At 47.3% G+C, this 18,634-nt stretch overlaps 1 protein-coding gene across 1 annotated transcript; it reads left to right on the plus strand.

Moving 5' to 3' along the window:
• The first annotated feature begins 5,377 nt into the window (after positions 1–5,377).
• Positions 5,378–15,942, plus strand: dph3 (diphthamide biosynthesis 3). Its single transcript, XM_084330861.1, has 3 exons — positions 5,378–5,541; positions 13,436–13,510; positions 15,087–15,942. The coding sequence occupies exons 1-3, from the start codon at positions 5,434–5,436 to the stop codon at positions 15,153–15,155; spliced, it is 252 nt and encodes an 83-aa protein (XP_084186987.1). The 5' UTR covers positions 5,378–5,433; the 3' UTR covers positions 15,156–15,942.
• Positions 15,943–18,634: the final 2,692 nt, after the last annotated feature.

Here is an 18,634-nt window from a genome sequence, read left to right on the forward strand (position 1 = left end):
TGCGTGATGGAAATTGGTAATCGCTCCTGAAGCGTGTGGCGGGGAATGGACCAATCAACACAGTACCTTGACGAAGCGTGTGGCGGGGAATGGGCCAATCCTCACATAAGTGCTGGCTCTGGGTATTTCTGATGGGAATCACGCATGAGGCTGGTGCGCCTTGGTTGCTTGTTATTAAAACAGCGTTTTTTGAGGGCAACTGGGATGGAGTTTTGTCTCTTCCGAGCGCCAGTTTACTAGGTTGTCTCGACGAATTCTCGTTCATATCTGGGGGATGTTAACGGAATAGATCAGAACATAGGTAGAGGGGTCTCACGCCCTTGGGGTGGGCCACTGAGCGCGGTACAAATGGGACCGTCTGGGTGGCGCCCTCTTTTCATGTTTTAGATCGACACGCATACCTACCCCCTCTCCTGGAGTGGGCATGTCGGCGTGGTTAGGGCACGGGACTGGTTCTGGTCGCGCTGGTCCAGGTCAGTTAACCTGTTGTCCACCGGGGACGCAGATCTGCTGTTCTGGTACCCTGAGGGACTTGTGCTTTTTTCGGGGGAAAAAATGCCGGGTCGGCCCGGGTGTCACAGGGTTAGGCGTTATGGAGACCCTTTGTTGGGTACATGTTGTACTCTGCGCTATTGTAATGGCTTACGGCCATACCAACCTGAACACGCCCGATCTCGCCCGGGTCTTCCTTCGCGCTCCGCTGCTACGGCCTTGCCACAGGGTTGAGTTTGCTCGTGACCCCGTGATTTTGGGGGCAGTAACGAGGGTTGTTCCTTCCGTTCGTTCCCTGGTGGCATGCGGGTTGTGCGTGTGCGTAGTCGTGGGGTCAAGCCACGATCTGCTCATCCTGTGCGTTGAGTTTCTTGAGTTCCTCTTCGCACGGTCGGATCCGTCTCCCTCCCGTAAGCCTCCAATAGGGAGGGTATCCTCCATTAAGGAGGGTCGGGGGGCTCGGTCCTCCCCGGTCTGATGGTTGTGGGGGGCCTCAGCGGGGTACATTTGTCGAGCTATGGCCCCCGCTCAGCTCCTGTTATGCAACTGATGCTGAGCGTAAGCCATAATGAAATAGAACGTAAGGTTATGTATATAACCAAGTTCTATGAATTATGGTGATGCTCAGCATCAGGACGCCGCTGCGGCCCTTGATCTTTCATTGTGGTGAAATTTGTTGGGAAGGAGATGAGTGTGTGGCCCCACCCCTGCTTATGTAGTCGTAGTACCCTTGAATGAGTGCTCCTGCCAGAGTCTTCAGGGTATTCTTGTTTACCAGAGAGGAGATCCGGTACGAGAATCGAGTTTGTTGGTTGACTTTTTTATTACATTGGATGCCATTTTGTCACAGGAAAGATTTGCCTCTAGGATAGAACCCAGGTATGTAATTTCATATTTCCTTGTGACAATATTGTCACCCACTGTAACTGAGAAGCCCTGAATTTGTTATTTGATCCGAAGAGAATGGACTCTGTTTTACCCATGTGTAATGATAGTTTGTTATCAGCGAGCCAGGTGCAGATTCTGCCAAGTTCTGAGCTGAGGGTTTTTTCAACCTGTAACTTGTTCTTGTCAGAGACCAGCAGGGCTGAGTCGTCCGCAAACAGGAACAAGTTGCAGTCACAAGCTGACGACATGTAATTTGCACAATATTTGCCCGCGTCCACCTCTTGTTTGATGTGGTCGTTCAAATAGAGAAGGCATGTGTCAGTGGAGTGGGATGTTCTGAAGCCAGATTGAAATTGGATTGGATTGTATACGAACAGGTCGAAAAATACCTCGCGGAAAAAAATCTAATCTACGAATTCCAATCTGGCTTCAGAACATCCCACTCCACTGACACATGCCTTCTCTATTTAAACGACCACATCAAACAAGAGGTGGACGCGGGCAAATACTGCGGCATGGTCATGCTGGACCTACAAAAGGCCTTCGACACTGTCAATCACACCATTCTGATTGACAAGCTAAAAGCAATTGGTTTTGATAGTCTATCAGTGAGCTGGATGCAATCCTACCTGGAGGGGAGAGAGCAGATGGTGGAGGTAAACGGTACCCTATTCCCCCCCCTCACAGTGAGCTGTGGTGTTCCACAAGGAAGCATACTATGTCCGCTACTGTTCCTAATTTATGCAAATGACATGTCGTCAGCTTGTGACTGCAACTTGTTCCTGTTTGCGGACGACTCAGCCCTGCTGGTCTCTGACAAGAACAAGTTACAGGTTGAAAAAACCCTCAGCTCAGAACTAGGCAAAATCTGCATATGGCTCGGTGATAACAAACTATCATTACACATGGGCAAAACAGAGTCCATTCTCTTCGGTTCAAATAACAAACTCAGCAAGACCGACGGCTTCTCAGTTACAGTGGGTGACAATATTGTCACAAGGAAAGAAGATATTACCTACCTGGGTTCCATCCTAGAGGCAAATCTTTCCTGTGACAAAATGGCATCCAATGTAATAAAAAAAGTCAACCAACGAACTCGATTCTTGTACCGGATCTCCTCACTGGTAAACAAGAATACCCTGAAGACTCTGGCAGGAGCACTCATTCAAGGGTACTACGACTATGCTTGCACCTCATGGTACCAAAGCACCTCAAAGGCGCTAAAAACAAAATTACAAACATCTCAAAACAAACTGGTCAGACTACTGCTTGACCTTACTCCTAGAACCCACCTCACCCCTGCCCACTTTGACAACCTATATGGCTTAGAGTAGACGACAGAGTACATCAACTTGCAATGGGCCTGGTCTACAAGATACACTACACGACCAAGGTACCCATGTACATGTCAAAATACTTCCCAAAGGTCAGTGAATACCACGATCACAACACCAGAGGGAGCTCCACAAATCATGTTAAACCCAGATTCGGCTCAAACAAGGGACTAAACAGGTTTCGCAATTATGCCACATCAATGTTGGAACGCCCTACCAAAAGCTGTAAAGGAATGTGAATCACTACCCACTTTCAAAAACACTCTCAAAAAACACCTACGGGAGACTGCAATTCGAAACTGGCCCCTGTAAATGTCCTAACAACCCCCTCCAATGTACAGTAAATTACCAAGTATGGTCTTGTCAATATTCCAATGTACAGTTTTGTTTGTACAGTTGTACAGTGTCCCCCACCCACCCCTCATACCCAACCCCCCCCCCCCTCCCCCCCAACCCAACCACCTCCAATGTACAGCCCCCCCACCCCCACCTACCCAATCCAATGTACAGTTTCTACGTCAAATGTATATACTTTTTTTTCCTGGACTCTTTTGGTATCACAAACAGTACTGTATTTGCAAATCTGGTATGTCATAAATGTATAGATGTAGCAGTACTGTCTATCTGTATGTCATGTATGTCATATATGTTACGATGAATTGAAAATGGGGGACCCTGATGTAAACAAGACGAAAGTCTTTCTCTGCTCTGCATCCCCTTAACAATTGTATGTATTGAGCTGTACTGTACTGTACCCATTCTGCAATCTGTTAATAAAGTTTTCAATCAATCAATTCAATCAATTGGAATATTGACTTTGCATTGGTTTGTGGCTAACTAGTCGGACCAGGTTTGAACATGATGGCTTGGTATGAGGGGACTCACAGATCATCTTGTCCAGTAGCAAACACAGCCACAATGTGCCAGCAGGTTTGAGTGCTATTAAAGATCACCTCCAGTGTCCTCATCACACCATTTAAACCCCTCTGTACAGCCTAAAAAGGGATGCATGATTAGTGTCACCAGTTACACTCCCAATATACGTCCATTTCCCCTGTGGGATGCATGAATGCCTAGTGATTGAATGTACAGAATATGTTGTAAATAGTTTTTTATATTAGTTTTAATGTCTTTCTATTTTTCTGTTTCTTTTCTGTCTTTAACATCTAGCCCAGGGACTACAGCTGAAAACTAGCAACCCTGCTAATGTTGGCATATTTACAGTTTTTCATTTTTTATTCATTTATAAATGTATAACTGTTGATTGATATGCACTGTCCCTGATCAAATAAACAACACAAAAAGCTCAAATCACATGGAATCTGATCTTTTCGATTCTGATTTGGGCCACATATGTGGTCAGATTTCTTTGCAATCCAACCTCAGTCTGAACAGTCATGCGACTTTCACGTCACTCTAGATTTACACTTGTCACATATTTACGTCTATCTTCTTTATTGTTATTTCTTTTGCGCATTCGGGTCAGTTCAGGAGCGTGACCAGTTCATACTGGAATCTAATATTGGCCACATTTTTTAAACTATGTGAACAGTCAAACAAAAAAGATCAGATCTGAGCAATAAATCAGAATTGAGCACTAAAGCTTGTGAACGTAACCTAAGAGACTGTCATCTGTCAAACTAGATTAGTTCATTTAGACTTTGCTAAATTACTATATTTGTAGAATTTGTGACTAAACATTATGGCCATGAAAAGTAATTTGGGTTAATCCAGTTTATTCAGTCTAGCCAACTGGAGGTAATGATTTTGACAATGTCACCAAGCGATACCGGAGTCTCAAGGCGAGCACAGAAAGACTCAGAAGAAGCTTCTATCCCCAGGCCATCAGGCTGCTAAACGAACAATGAACACTACACAACAACAACCACCAAACGCACATAGCACACACATCCACACGCACACACTCACTTTAAACAAACACACTGTAGCACCCACTCCACACACTTTATAGCACACACCCACTTTAAACAAACACACTGTAGCACCCACTCCCCACACTTTATATTTATTGATGAAGGATTGCACTACAACTCGTACACCTTACTGTAAATTGTACCTAAATTGTACCTCATCCCATTTCTGCTTTGCACTATATAGTACTGTACATTAGTACACTGCATAGTATTGTATATTATATGGTAACTCAGAACATTGTACATATGTCTATACCGAACACTGTCTGTTACCTCATTTTCTTCTTCTAAATTACATGCTATACTATGTTATTTGATACTATCTTGTCTAGCACAGTCTCTGGAGCGCAACAGTAAGAAGCATTTTGTATGAAAGTATTCTGTACTTCTGTATGACAACTATTAAAGAAACTTGAACTTGAAACTTGAAACCTGCTCAACGATTTTCCAACTAAAGACCACTGACTGAGCACATTATGAATAGCCTGTCCAAGCAAGTCAACAGAATCTGATCAAACATGTCAAAACTAAATTATTATCTAATGTAAAGCAGAACGAAAATATTTCAGCATCTCTTTCAACAAATGACACAATGTTGTCACCACAACAGCTGTTTCCCAAAGGTTGGCAGCCACAGACTGATGTATCCCCCTCTAGTGGCAGGGATTCTGTCCGCGTCATAGGGCTGCGACAGATTGCGTCATACTTCCGAGTCTGGTCGTGGTGGAATTTTCTAAACGTGAGAATTTCACTTCTCATCTTTCCTGGGTCTGTTTTTAGCCATAATGTCGGTGTTTCACGACGAAGTGGAGATCGAGGACTTTGAGTTTGATGAGGATACCGAGACGTATTATTTCCCTTGCCCCTGTGGCGACAGATTCGCCATAACTAAAGTGAGTATTAACGTGGGGTGTGTTGTTGCCACATTGGCGACTGATGGCTGGATACTCACTAGTCCCTTTCGTGACTGCGGTTTGCAAGCCTGGGGCTGATCACAAAAGCCCCAGGCTTGCAAACCGCAGTCACGAAAGGGGCTAGATACTCACCAGCTTTGATATGATCGATACTGTTTTAGCAGTTAGCTCTCATGTATGCCTGTTAGTGTTGACATAGCAGTGTTAGGTGAAATACACGGCGTAACGTTAATTAGCTTTCATCACTATCATCGTTGTTGACTTTTTGTATCACAAGCAGTACTGTATTTGCAAATCTGGTATGTCATAAATGTATAGATGTAGCAGTACTGTCTATCTGTATGTAGAGAATATCTAGACAGCGCCTCTATAACAGACGGTCCTGCACAGTAGCGCAGCGACCGGAACAGGAAGTTGAGACGCTACTTGTAAATACACCTGCAGTCGTCCGAGACTTATTTGTATATTGTTTTCTTCTTTATTAAACTGGATGGAACAAATGGAATATCGTTCTTATTTATATACAAATATCTGGATGTAGTCCAACGGATATGATCAGTGGACTGTGGATCAGAGGAGGACGACGAGGTGCGCAAACAGACCGGAGAAAGTCGGATAGTCGACGGAGCCGTCGGCAAACAACACGGCACCTTGTCGACTTAAAGGACCAGGACACTGTTAACGTCGACAATTGGTATGGATTTTTTTTTGCTTTCATGGGATTATAGTGGACTTTTATTATTAGTTCCAACGGAAGATGCCAAAAGGGATTATTTTTTTGGAGCTACAGCTGTAGTCTGAAGTAATTTTTATACATTGGAAGCAAGCTATTAATTATTCATCCAAATAACTGACAATGGTGCTTATAAATGCAGAGTGCCCTATTGAGGATTGTGACTATGTAGCTGAGCATGTAGCGGCGGCCGTGGTGGCGGCCATGTTAAGTGTACACGCCACTATACATGTCGCAGGCGCAGCCCCCTGGGCGCCGGGCGCAAATGCTAAAATGGAGAAGCTAAAGCGTCCCTCCATAGCACTGGCCGGAACGGGCGAGGCCTGGTCATACTTTGTAACCCGCTGGGGTGAGTATAAAACAGGCACCAAGCTGGTCGGGCCCGACATAGTTTCACAGCTACTGGAGTGCTGCGAGGAGGATCTGAGGAAGGACCTCACACGCGCGGCAGGCAGGAGCCTAGCGGGCAACGACGAGGAGGACGTCCTCGCTGCCATGAAGGCACTCGCCGTTCGCGCAGAGAACACCATGGTAGCTCGGGCAGCCCTGTCTAACATGCGGCAGGGTTATGAAGAGCCCATCCGGTCGTTCCACGCCCGCATCAAGGGGCAGGCGGACACGTGCAAGTACCAGATGAAATGCACTAGGACAGGGTGCGACCAAGTCAACAACTTCACGGAAGAGATCCTACGTGACGTGATTGCCCGTGGCATTGCAGATTCGGAAATACAGCTCGACCTGCTCGGTGAGAAGAACCAGAACATGCCACTAAAGGACATGATCGAGTATATCGAGGCTAAGGAGTCTGGAAAGCGCTCTGCATCGCGCCTGCTTGACCCTCAGAGCGCGGACACGGTCAGCAATTCGTACAGGCGGGTGAGACAACAGGACACCCGCGCCAGAGGAGGAGCCAGGCTAGAGAAACCAAAGGCCAAGCCCGAAGGGGTATGCATCCACTGCGGCGAGGTGGGCCACGGCAAAACACCCCAGTGGCACGCCAGACGTGCCGAGTGCCCAGCATACGGTAAAAAGTGTCGGAAGTGTGGCCGCCAGAATCACCTCGAGAGGGCCTGCCTGGGTGGCCGATCGACTAGGCCCCCACCCGGAGAGACAGACTGGACGTGTGACGAGCAGACAGCAGCATTCGTTGAGCTATGCACAATCAGCACAGATGGCGAGTTACGCACGCTTCCCCTCGCTCACCACCTGTACGATGATATGTGCGACAAGTGGATGAAGCGTGCGTCCAGCCCGCAGCCATACGTCAACCTCACTCTCACCACCGAGCACGAGGATTACAAGGCTCTGGGTTTTGACCTCCTAAAACGCACCTGTGCAGTATCCCTGCCTGCTATGGCCGATACGGGATGCCAAAGCTGCCTGATCGGCATTAAAGTCGCTCAACAAATGGGCCTAAGCACAGAGGACCTCATCCCCGTATCCATGACCATGAAAGCTGCGAACAATAAGGGAATTCGGATCCTCGGAGCTGCGGTAGTCAGATTCGCCGGCAACAGTGGTGACGCTCGAAGGTTGGAGACACGCCAAATCGCGTATGTGACGGACACCTCAGACCGCATATTTCTCTCCCGCGCAGCCTGCGTGGACCTGGGAATGATCTCCGCCCAGTTCCCAACACTCGGGGAGGTGAATCTGGCGACATCAGAAGTATGTGACTGCCCGCGGCGTGCGGAGCCGCCGACCAGGCCAACCACACTCCCCATGTTGGCGATCGAGGCTAACAGGAAGGCGTTACGGAGACACTTGTTAGAACTGTACGCTCAGAGCACATTTAACACATGCCCCCACCAGACATTACCGAAAATGACCGGCCCACCACTCCGCCTCATGCTTAATGAGGATGCGATACCGGTTGCCTGTCACACCCCCATCCCCGTGGCCCTACACTGGCAAGAGGAGGTAAAGGCAGGCCTCGACCAGGACGTCCGCCTCGGCGTGTTGGAGGAAGTACCAATCGGTACACCGGTGACGTGGTGTCATCGCATGGTGATCTGCGCGAAGAAGACAGGCAAACCGCGACGCACTGTCGACTTCCAGGCCCTGAACAAGTATGCACTCCGCGAGACCCACCACACCCAATCTCCATTCCACCAAGCGAGATGTGTGCCTAACGGGAAACTCAAGACTGTGTTTGATGCCTGGAATGGTTACCACAGCGTCCCATTACACAAGGACGATCGCCACAAGACGACGTTCATAACCCCATGGGGCCGCTACCGGTACCTGTCGGCCCCGCAGGGGTACATGGCATCGGGGGACGGTTACTCGCGACGGTATGACGAGGTTGTCGCGGACATAGGCAACAAAACTAAGTGCATAGACGACACGCTACTATGGTCAGATACGATTGAGGAGAGCTACTTCCAGGCGGTCCAGTGGCTGGACATATGCGGCCGGAATGGAATAGTCCTCAACCCGGAGAAGTTCATTTTTAGCGCACCCACGGTGGACTTCGCTGGCTTTACAATCACCATGACTGATGTGCGACCGTGCAGTCGCTACCTGGAGGCGATACACGACTTCCCACAACCACGTAATGTCACAGACATCAGGTCGTGGTTCGGGCTGGTCAACCAGGTGGCCTACGCCTTCAGTATGGCCAAGCGTATGCAGCCATTCCGGAAGCTCCTGAAGAGTGGAGAACGCTTCGAGTGGTCCGCGGAGTTGGAAGACATATTCCGTGAGTCAAAGGATGTGATCATCGAAGAAATTGAGCGTGGTGTACGCATTTTTGACAAAACCAGGCCAACATGTATCGCCACGGACTGGTCAAAGGAGGGCATTGGATTCTGGTTATTCCAGAAACATTGCCGATGTATGCCAGTCAGACCCTTCTGCTGCACTGATGGGTGGAAGATAACCCTGGTTGGCAGCAGATTCACGCATGCGGCGGAGTCCAGGTACGCGCCCATAGAGGGCGAGGCTCTTGCGGTCGCGGACGCATTGGACAAGGCACGCTACTTTGTGTTGGGATGCGAGGACTTGATTGTAGCTGTAGACCATAAGCCGCTGCTGAGACTCCTTGCAGACAGGGCGCTCGATGACATACCAAACCCACGCCTACGGAACCTCAAGGAGAAGACCTTGCGTTATCGTTTCCGCATCGTGCATGTCCCGGGCATGAGGAACAAGGCGGCGGACGCCATGTCACGTAGGCCGGTTGGCACCACACGGCCATCACTTATGGACCTTCCAGATGACAACGCCCACCTCCCACCCAGTACGCACACTGATGTACTGTCCTTCCTACGCCAGACCGAGCCAGGGAATGACGACGACACTGAGGAGGATGACCTGGCATGGTGTGCTGCGGGCCTTGAATCATTGCGGTCAGTGACATGGGATCGTGTCAGGGAGGCCACCAGCAGCGATGGTGAGATGCGCACCCTGGAGGAAATGGCGACGGACGGCATCCCCGACTCAAAATTCGAGATGCCGACGACGATCCGTGACTTCCACCAGTACCGTGAGAACATCACATCAACTGATGGGGTGGTCTTGTACAAGGACAGGGTGATTATACCACTCTCTCTCCGCAGAGAAGTGCTGAGCGCCCTACACGCTGCCCACCAGGGCGTATCGATGATGACCGCCCGCGCAGAATCCTCTGTGTTCTGGCCAGGCATGTCGGCTGACATCAGCGCCACTCGGAGGAACTGCGAGCACTGCCACCGGATGGCACCTTCACAGCCTGGAGCGCCGCCAACCCCGCCGATCCCAGTTGTTTACCCTTTTCAGGCGGTGTGTTCGGACTTCTTCATGCACAGGGGCGTGCACTACCTCGTGACGGTGGACCGGTACTCAAACTGGCCGATCATCTCGAAGGCGACGGGGGGCGCCGCCGGCCTCATAAATCACCTACGTCGGGCCTTCGTGACGTACGGGACGCCAGAAGAGCTCACATCAGACGGGGGCCCAGAGTTCACCTCCACCGAGACCAGGTCATTTCTATACAGATGGGGCGTACACCACCGCCTCTCATCTGTGGCCTTCCCCCACAGCAACTGCCGCGCTGAGATTGGGGTAAAGACAATGAAACGCCTTATCACGGACAACACCGGCCCAAAGGGGGAGCTTGACACAGATGCTGTGCAGAGAGCGATCCTGCAATATCGTAACACACCTGACCCTGACACGAAAATATCTCCGGCAATGTGTGTCTTCGGCCGCCCGATACGTGACTTCATCCCGGTTGTACCTGGGAAGTACAGACCACACGAGACCTGGCGTGAGACACTGACGGCAAGGGAGGAGGCTCTCCGCAAACGCCACATCCGCACAGCGGATGCCTGGGCAGAGCACACAAAACGCCTCCCGCCACTCATGGTAGGGGACATGGTCCGTGTACAGAACCAGACAGGGCCCTACCCCAACAAATGGGACAGGACTGGCAGTGTTGTGGAGGTACGCCAGCATGACCAATACGTGGTCAAGGTCGACGGCTCGGGCAGAGTCACACTTCGGAACAGGAGGTTCCTGCGCAGGTTCAGCCCTGTTCGCAACAACCTTCCACCTCCTCGATCAATTTACGACGACCTGGCGACCCGTGTCACCGTACCACCAGCACTCGTTGTCACACCACGTCTGCCTGACCCCAACTGCGACCTTGTGTCCCCCACATCGCCACCGGTACTCACGTTGGCGAACCAACCCCGGCGCGGGACGCTGCCTGCTTCGCACACGGTCCTTCAGGCGTCACCACCGGCCCCTTTGGACCTGGGAGCCGATCCCCCACCGGGGCCCACTGTGTCGTCCCCTGCACCTAGGGCGGACTTACGCCGATCCACCAGGGCGACCAGAGTGCCTGCCTGGCACAGGGACTATTCCATGGGCTAGTCACATAATGGACACATGATTTATATTCACATAGCCTGGGTGTGGGTTATACAGGTATTTGTCCACATTTTTGTGTGTTTGTTTATTATTATTTCTCAGCCTTTACACAGTATGTTAAAGACTCTGGGGGAGATAGAGAATATCTAGACAGCGCCTCTATAACAGACGGTCCTGCACAGTAGCGCAGCGACCGGAACAGGAAGTTGAGACGCTACTTGTAAATACACCTGCAGTCGTCCGAGACTTATTTGTATATTGTTTTCTTCTTTATTAAACTGGATGGAACAAATGGAATATCGTTCTTATTTAATATATGTTATGATGAATTGAAAATGGGGTACCCTGATGTAAACAAGACTAAAGTCTTTCTCTGGTCTGCATCCATTGATCTGTACTGTACCCATTCTGCAATCTGTTAATAAAGTTATCAATCAATCAAGACTAAACTATCAAGCTCCACCTTAGCCCCTTTCGTGACTTTCGGTTTGCAAGCCTGTGGCTTTTGTGACCGGAGTCACTTGCCCACCCGCCCCGATCACCCAGTAGCGAAACGACCAAGCGTCGTCAAGGGGCTCGCGGTGTGTCAAGAATACATCGGATCTGAATTTCAAAGATACCCAGCGTACAATATGGGTCTAACACCGCTTCACGATGGGGTCTGGAAGCTCGGCGTTGCTAATAAACAGTTTAAAACATTGTTACTCGACGAGTGGTATTTACAGACCGAACGTCCATCTCCGCCGTTGGTGTCACAGCGCATGCGCACCATGCCGCGTTCACGTTACTGGGAAGAAGCGGAAGAACCAGAGGACATCTCGTTGCTACAACTAGGAAGCCTTCACGCTTTGACTCTATATATATCTATGGATGAAACGCCCACATCCATACTTCCGCAATTCGTGACGCGAAGTGGGAGATATGGGGTCTATAAAAGAATCCCATATGTCCTAGTAGGAATTACCACTAGGAGGCTGACGTGAATGGTTTTCCCAGTCGGAAACTGGTTCTTCCGCTTCTTCCCAGTAACGTGAACGCGGCATGGTGCGCATGCGCTGTGACACCAACGGCGGAGATGGACGTTCGGTCTGTAAATACCACTCGTCGAGTAACAATGTTTTAAACTGTTTATTAGCAACTCCGAGCTTCCAGACCCCATCGTGAAGCGGTGTTAGACCCATATTGTACGCTGGGTATCTTTGAAATTCAGATCTGATGTATTCTTGACACACCGCGAGCCCCTTGACGACGCTTGGTCGTTTCGCTACTGGGTGATCGGGGCGGGTGGGCAAGTGACTCCGGTCACAAAAGCCACAGGCTTGCAAACCGAAAGTCACGAAAGGGGCTAGCTCCACCTAACGGTACACTCCTGTTGTTGGAATGGCAATCAATCAAGTGATGTTGAATAAAACACGTTTAATCATTGTGTACACTGTCTCACTCGTATAATATCTGGTTAATGAAATACAAGTGCAATTAAAGTTTTTCAGATTTTGATAAGGGTCTCCCTCCCTTGAACCCACCCCAGGGCCCATGTGGGGGGGGTCACAGAAACTTCTGTCCTAAACCTTCTCTTTAAACCCACAATCCGTGGTATGTCATATCATTGTTGATACGTTCTTGAAGAGTCTGATCTGTAGATGCTCCTGGTTTTACAAACATTACCAACTAGGGATGCTCGATATTGGCTTTTTTACCGATACCGATATTCCGATATTGTCCAACTCTTAATTTCCGATACCGATATCAACCGATATCAACCGATACCGATATATGCAGGGTTTCCCCATCCAAAAAACTGAATAATTTCAGGTAACTAATAATTTCACTGGATATATATATAACAAATATTGTTATTGTTTTTTTTTGTTTTTAAACCGATACCGATATTTTCCGATATCACATTTTACTGCCGATATCGGCCGATAATATCGGTCGGCCGATAATATCGGACATCCCTATTACCAACGTAAACAAACATTCGTCCATACATGGCAAATAAAATCTCTGACTAATTCACAGCAACACAATACAGTTAATACAATTCAAAATGAACCTGTCGTCTACTCCTTGTACCAACTAAGAGCTCAGTCGATCAAGCAGAGGATGAAAACATCTCTTCATGCTTATTGCCTGCTTTCGGTGATGAGGCGGCTGAGGCCTACCCGTTTGCTGACGTGTGGAGTGGACCACTGGTTGGGCCTTGAACACCCTTCTCACCATGCAGTGAGTTGTGTTTTTAATCCACACACATCCTTCATATATCCTGCATTGCTGTTTTCACAGGAGGAATTAGAGAGTGGCGAAGAGGAAGCAACATGCCCCAGCTGTTCGCTGATTGTCAGAGTCATCTATGATAAGGTTGGTCTCATTAGCAACTTATTATGGACCTTTTTGAAAGGTTTAACGCTAAATTGTTATTGTTTTTTATTTTTTTATTTTCTGGTTTAGGGTACATATTACTAGTACAAGTTTAGTGTTCCTAACAGGTTGTTAGGTTATTTGCTGGTGGGATGCTGGGCAGGGTAAGAAGATTTATCAAGTCAAGTCAGCTTTATTTATACAGCACGTTTACAATGACTAAAAGCCACCCAAAGTGCTTTACAGGTAGAACACAATAAAAAAACATGTACAGTAACAAATAAAATACACTAAGATTACAGTAAATACGTATAGTACACTAAGAAACAAGAGCAATAAAAATAGAGATAAATAGATAGACAAAAGTCCAGAGTAATAGCAAACGTAGTTGACAGGTGGCAGGCTAACTCTGGTCAAAGGCCAGGGAGAAAATGTGCGTTTTGAGCAGCGGTTTAAAGGCCTCTAGTCTCTGGGCAGATCTAATGTGGGGGGGGGGGGGGGGGGGGGGGGCTGTTCCAGAGCCGAGGGGCAGCGAAGGCTCTGTCTCCCCTGGTTTTGAGCCTGGTCCTGGGCACCTCCAGCAGCAGTTGATCAGCAGACCTTGGGGCTCTGGATGGGGTGTGGTGGCGCAGGAGCTCAGCCGGGTACAATGGAGCCAGCCCATTCAGAGCTTTAAACACATGATCAGCAGAAAGGACTGAAAGAGTACCATGTACAGAGCCAGGTGGGGGGAGGGGGGCATGGAGGCCAGCAATAATAATGAATAATAATTCAATGTTTAATATATCATATGAGTTAAAGGTACACGCCAACATGCACTTACTCTCTTCTCCGGAGAGAGACAAGAAGATGGATACCAATTTCCTCTCTGTGCGTTCAGTAGAAAGATATTTGTCTGCAATCTAGCCTAGCTTAGCACAAATGAATGGAAGCGGATAGGGACCAACTAGCCTAGCTGTTGGCCAAAAACACCCCTCCTGGTGTTTTAAGCTAGGCTAGTGGTCCGTATCCTCTTCCATTGATTTGTGCTAAGCTAGGCTAGTTTGCAGCCGGATAGCTTTCTACTGAACGCACAGAGAGGAAATTGGTATCTATTTGGAGAATGTTGGTGTTCCTTTTTAAGCAGGTTTGAGGAGGACGCCATTCACTGGACCTTTCCAGGGGTCCAGCCATTTCTGTGTGATCGTATCATCTCTGTAAAACTATTTGTGGCGGGTCTGTCTTGATGTTGTGGTGGGAATGCTGTCAGTTTGTGTCAGTTCACATGCTTAAAGGAACACGCCAACATTTGGGGAAATTAGCTTATCGTCTTCTCCAGAGAGAGACGAGAAGATAGATACCAGTTTCCTCTCTGTGCGTTCAGTAGAAAGCTATCTGGCTGCACGTTAGCCTAGCTTAGCACAATGAATGGAAGCGGACAGTGCCGGTTAGCCTTCGGGAGAGGTGTTATTTGGACAATGCCTAGGCTAACCGGCTAATTTCCCAAAATGTTGGCATGTTCCTTTAATGTTGACACCTTAAGGAGCATCTACAGAGTTCTAATTGTTTCATATTTATTTTTCTGCTTCGTTCTCAGGAGGAGTTCATGTCGGGGGAACTAATAGCAGCTCCGACAACGGAGAACAGATTGGAGGTGGCCGTTTGACCAAATGGACATTTGACCTACATACATAATGGTCAAAATCACTATTTATGATCGCCATCAACTATTTATCACAAAAAACATGGACTTGACTTATGCAATGCCACAACAAAGGACCGTAGCCTGTGATTATGTTGAAAATCTGTTACCTCCAAGAAACACTGTTGCGCACACTTTATGTAAATAAATAAATTTTTTATTATTTTAAATGTATTTCTTTTTCTTATATTTTTTTTCTTAAGTGAAATAGATACTTATTTGTTGGTGAACAAAATTAAAACGTACAGTATTGAGCAAGCAGTTTTGTATCTGCACTACTTGCAATAGCAGAGCTTGTACAGCAGAGGGTGCACTCAGACAGAGAGTATTCACCACTGGTATGGTACCCATGTACAGACAGGGATATGGTTACTAACTGAAACGTGTGCTGCTCAATACTGCTGCTGTCTTGAGTTTTACTGACATTTTAATAGTGGAGATTGTGGGTCATGGCTGATGTAATGAAATATGAAAGGGAGGCCACAGTATTTAATTTTGGTGCATCGACTTGCAAGGAGTTTCTCAGAAATGCAAACAAATGAGTGAAAATGTATTGCATTAACCAGATAACTTGGTTTCTCTTTTAACTAGGGATGTTCGATATTGTCTTTTTTACCGATATCCGATATACCGATATTGTCCAACTCTTAATTTCCGATACCGATATCAACCGTTACCGATATATGCTGGGTTTCTCACCCAAAAAAACTGAATCATTTCAGGTAATTAACATTACATATCTCTTGTCGTGGAATTAACACAACATTATGCATACTTTTGACAATAAATAAAATAAGAATGTGTTCTTACTTGCTTGCCTGGGTAAATAAATGTAAAACATTCTTATTTTTTTTTTTTTTAAACAGATACCGATAATTTCCTATATTACATTTGAATGCCAATATCGGACATCCCTACTTTTAACCAGATCCTTTGGTTTCTCTTTTAACCAGATCCCTTTGGTTTTGTAGGGGTTTTCAATAAGTATAATTACTTGAGTAACTGAATAAGAATTCTATATCATTCTTGAGTAGTTTTTTAAATGAAACCTGGTTATTGGTTCTTATGGATGTCTGTGACATCTCTTGTGGGAGGTTCTTTATCTTCTTTATTGTGTGCATTTGCGCAGTTCAGGAGTGTGACCAGTTCACACTGGAATCTGATATTGGCCACATTAAAAATAATTTAAACGGCGAAAAAGAAAATCAGATCCGAGCACTGAATCTGAATTGAGCACTAAAGCTTGTTGTGTGAACGTAGACAAAGGAACATGACATGATAATATACATGTATATTAATATTATATTGTAATACATATACAACATAATGCTGAGGAGAGAGACGTGGAAGAACAGGAAAAGATGACGCACATTAATCAGTCTCCATGCGATATTGAGAAGCCCGGCTGTGCTCATTGGCTGAGGGGGGGGGGGGGGGGGGGGGGTAGAAGTAGACATCTTTATTTGTCATCAGATTAACACACACATGCGATGGGCGACCCACAGCAACACGCATGCACTGAGTCGCTGATGAAATGTTCTCTCCACTTCCCATCCCGTCGTCCTTCCTCCCCAAGGACAGCAGACAAGGGCTGCAGCGTGCGCCGCGCCCGAGGACCAATCCAAGTGCTCCTGTCCGTCTTCGTCAGGGACGCGACAGCGTTAGCGATCTGTTGTGCATGTTTTTCCATTGGGTTTCTCTTATCGGGAGGAGAAACCCTTGTGAGCACAGAGGGGGAGAACATGCCAACTCCACACAGAAAGGCCCGGGAGAGATACCCCCCACCTGGGTACCTGGCAACACGGAAACCTGGTCCCCAAGCAGGGAATCGAACCCAGGACCTTCTAAAGTGAGGCTGGTCTGAAGTGGTATAGGGAGGCATCGACAAACAGTGGGAGACGGAGTCAGCGGGTCGACTGGAAGAGCAGTCACAGAACACGATCATGTGGCAACGAGGAGACCGGCTTTCGATACATAACAGTGTTGTTGACTAGGAGTAAAAAGCACCAGGGCTTTCTCAATATGTTTATGACAATACAATAAATACTGCATTATTTGTCCATCATTTAGAACTAAAATCTCATTTTGGCAAGTAAATGTTTTACAAGCAACAGTAATTTGTCCTCTGCATTTAACCCATCCTAGCTATTAGTAGTGGACCGACTTCTTCTCCTAACCCTTTGATGACCCGAGTCTGGTAATACTCCAAATATGGCTATTTCTGCACTGGGAGTCAACTCCATGTTGAAGGCCTCAGCGAGGTGTTTGAAAATAATGTCCAAAAGCTGTGTAGGCAAGGACAAGACCAAAACATGTGCGCCATATTTGCTGGGGAGGGGACATATGACATCCCGACTCCAGTTCTAATTCAGTTCTAGCCGCCTATTCTCGGTCCTCGGTCCTCGCTCCACAATGGTGGAACGAACTCCCCACCACAGTTAGCAGCCGAAACCCGACCAATCTTTCACCGTCGACTAAAGACATACTTCTTCAATCAATATCTGAAATGAAGAAGAAAAACGAACCTTCTTACTGTCATGCACTCTTCCTAATGTACTAACTTACACTCAACACTGTAGCACTCAAGTCTGAACACTTTGATGAACATTGGTACTCAGCTGATAGAGTTGTGCCCTTCCTACTGACTTCACTTGTCGTACAAAACTTGTACGTCGCTTTGGACAAAAGCGTCAGCTAAATGACCAAATGTAAATGTAATCATAGGCAGCCTTAACTTTCAGGGGGCCCGTCTCAACATCAAATATGGGGCCCTCGTCTTATTCTAACCCCCAGCATTTGCATATAAATGAGAATGTAGCAGATCATATACATTAGTTTCTCGGTACTAGGGGGTGATTAACAAATTGTGGGGTGCAAGCAAATGAGAGAGAAAGAAGCCTGCATGGACGTGAGATTAATTTACTGCTTAATTTTCAGCCCTAAAATCTTAATACATAATACTACAGTGACATGTCATCGAATGAAACCGTTTATGCATTGTATTCTATACCTCAACCAGAATCACAATAGGAAGCCAATGAAAATATAATGTTTGAGGTGAATTTGTGAATCAGGGGGGAAGCTAGTACTGTAGCCACTGTGCCAAACTCGCCACCACGCCACAGTTAGATTAAACCATGGAGATTTCCATGACTTGGTTTATGTCGGGAACAAGGCTTCTTCTATGAGGTGAAAGACTTAAAAGAACACGCCAACAATTTGAATGGAAGCAGACAGTGCCAGTTAGCCTTCGGGAGAGGTGTTAGTTGGACAATGCCTATAGGCTAACCGCCACTGTCCGCTTCCATTCATTGTGCTAAGCTAGGCTAACGTGCAGCCAGATGGCTTTCTACTGAACGCACAGAGAGGAAACTGGCATCTATCTTCTTGTCTCTCTCTGGAGAAGACGGTAAGCTAATTTCCCAAAATGTTGGCGTGTTAAG

Source organism: Notolepis coatsorum (assembly GCF_963971535.1).
Source record: "Notolepis coatsorum genome assembly, chromosome: 1".
In the NCBI taxonomy this organism is placed as follows: Eukaryota; Metazoa; Chordata; class Actinopteri; order Aulopiformes; family Paralepididae; genus Notolepis; species Notolepis coatsorum.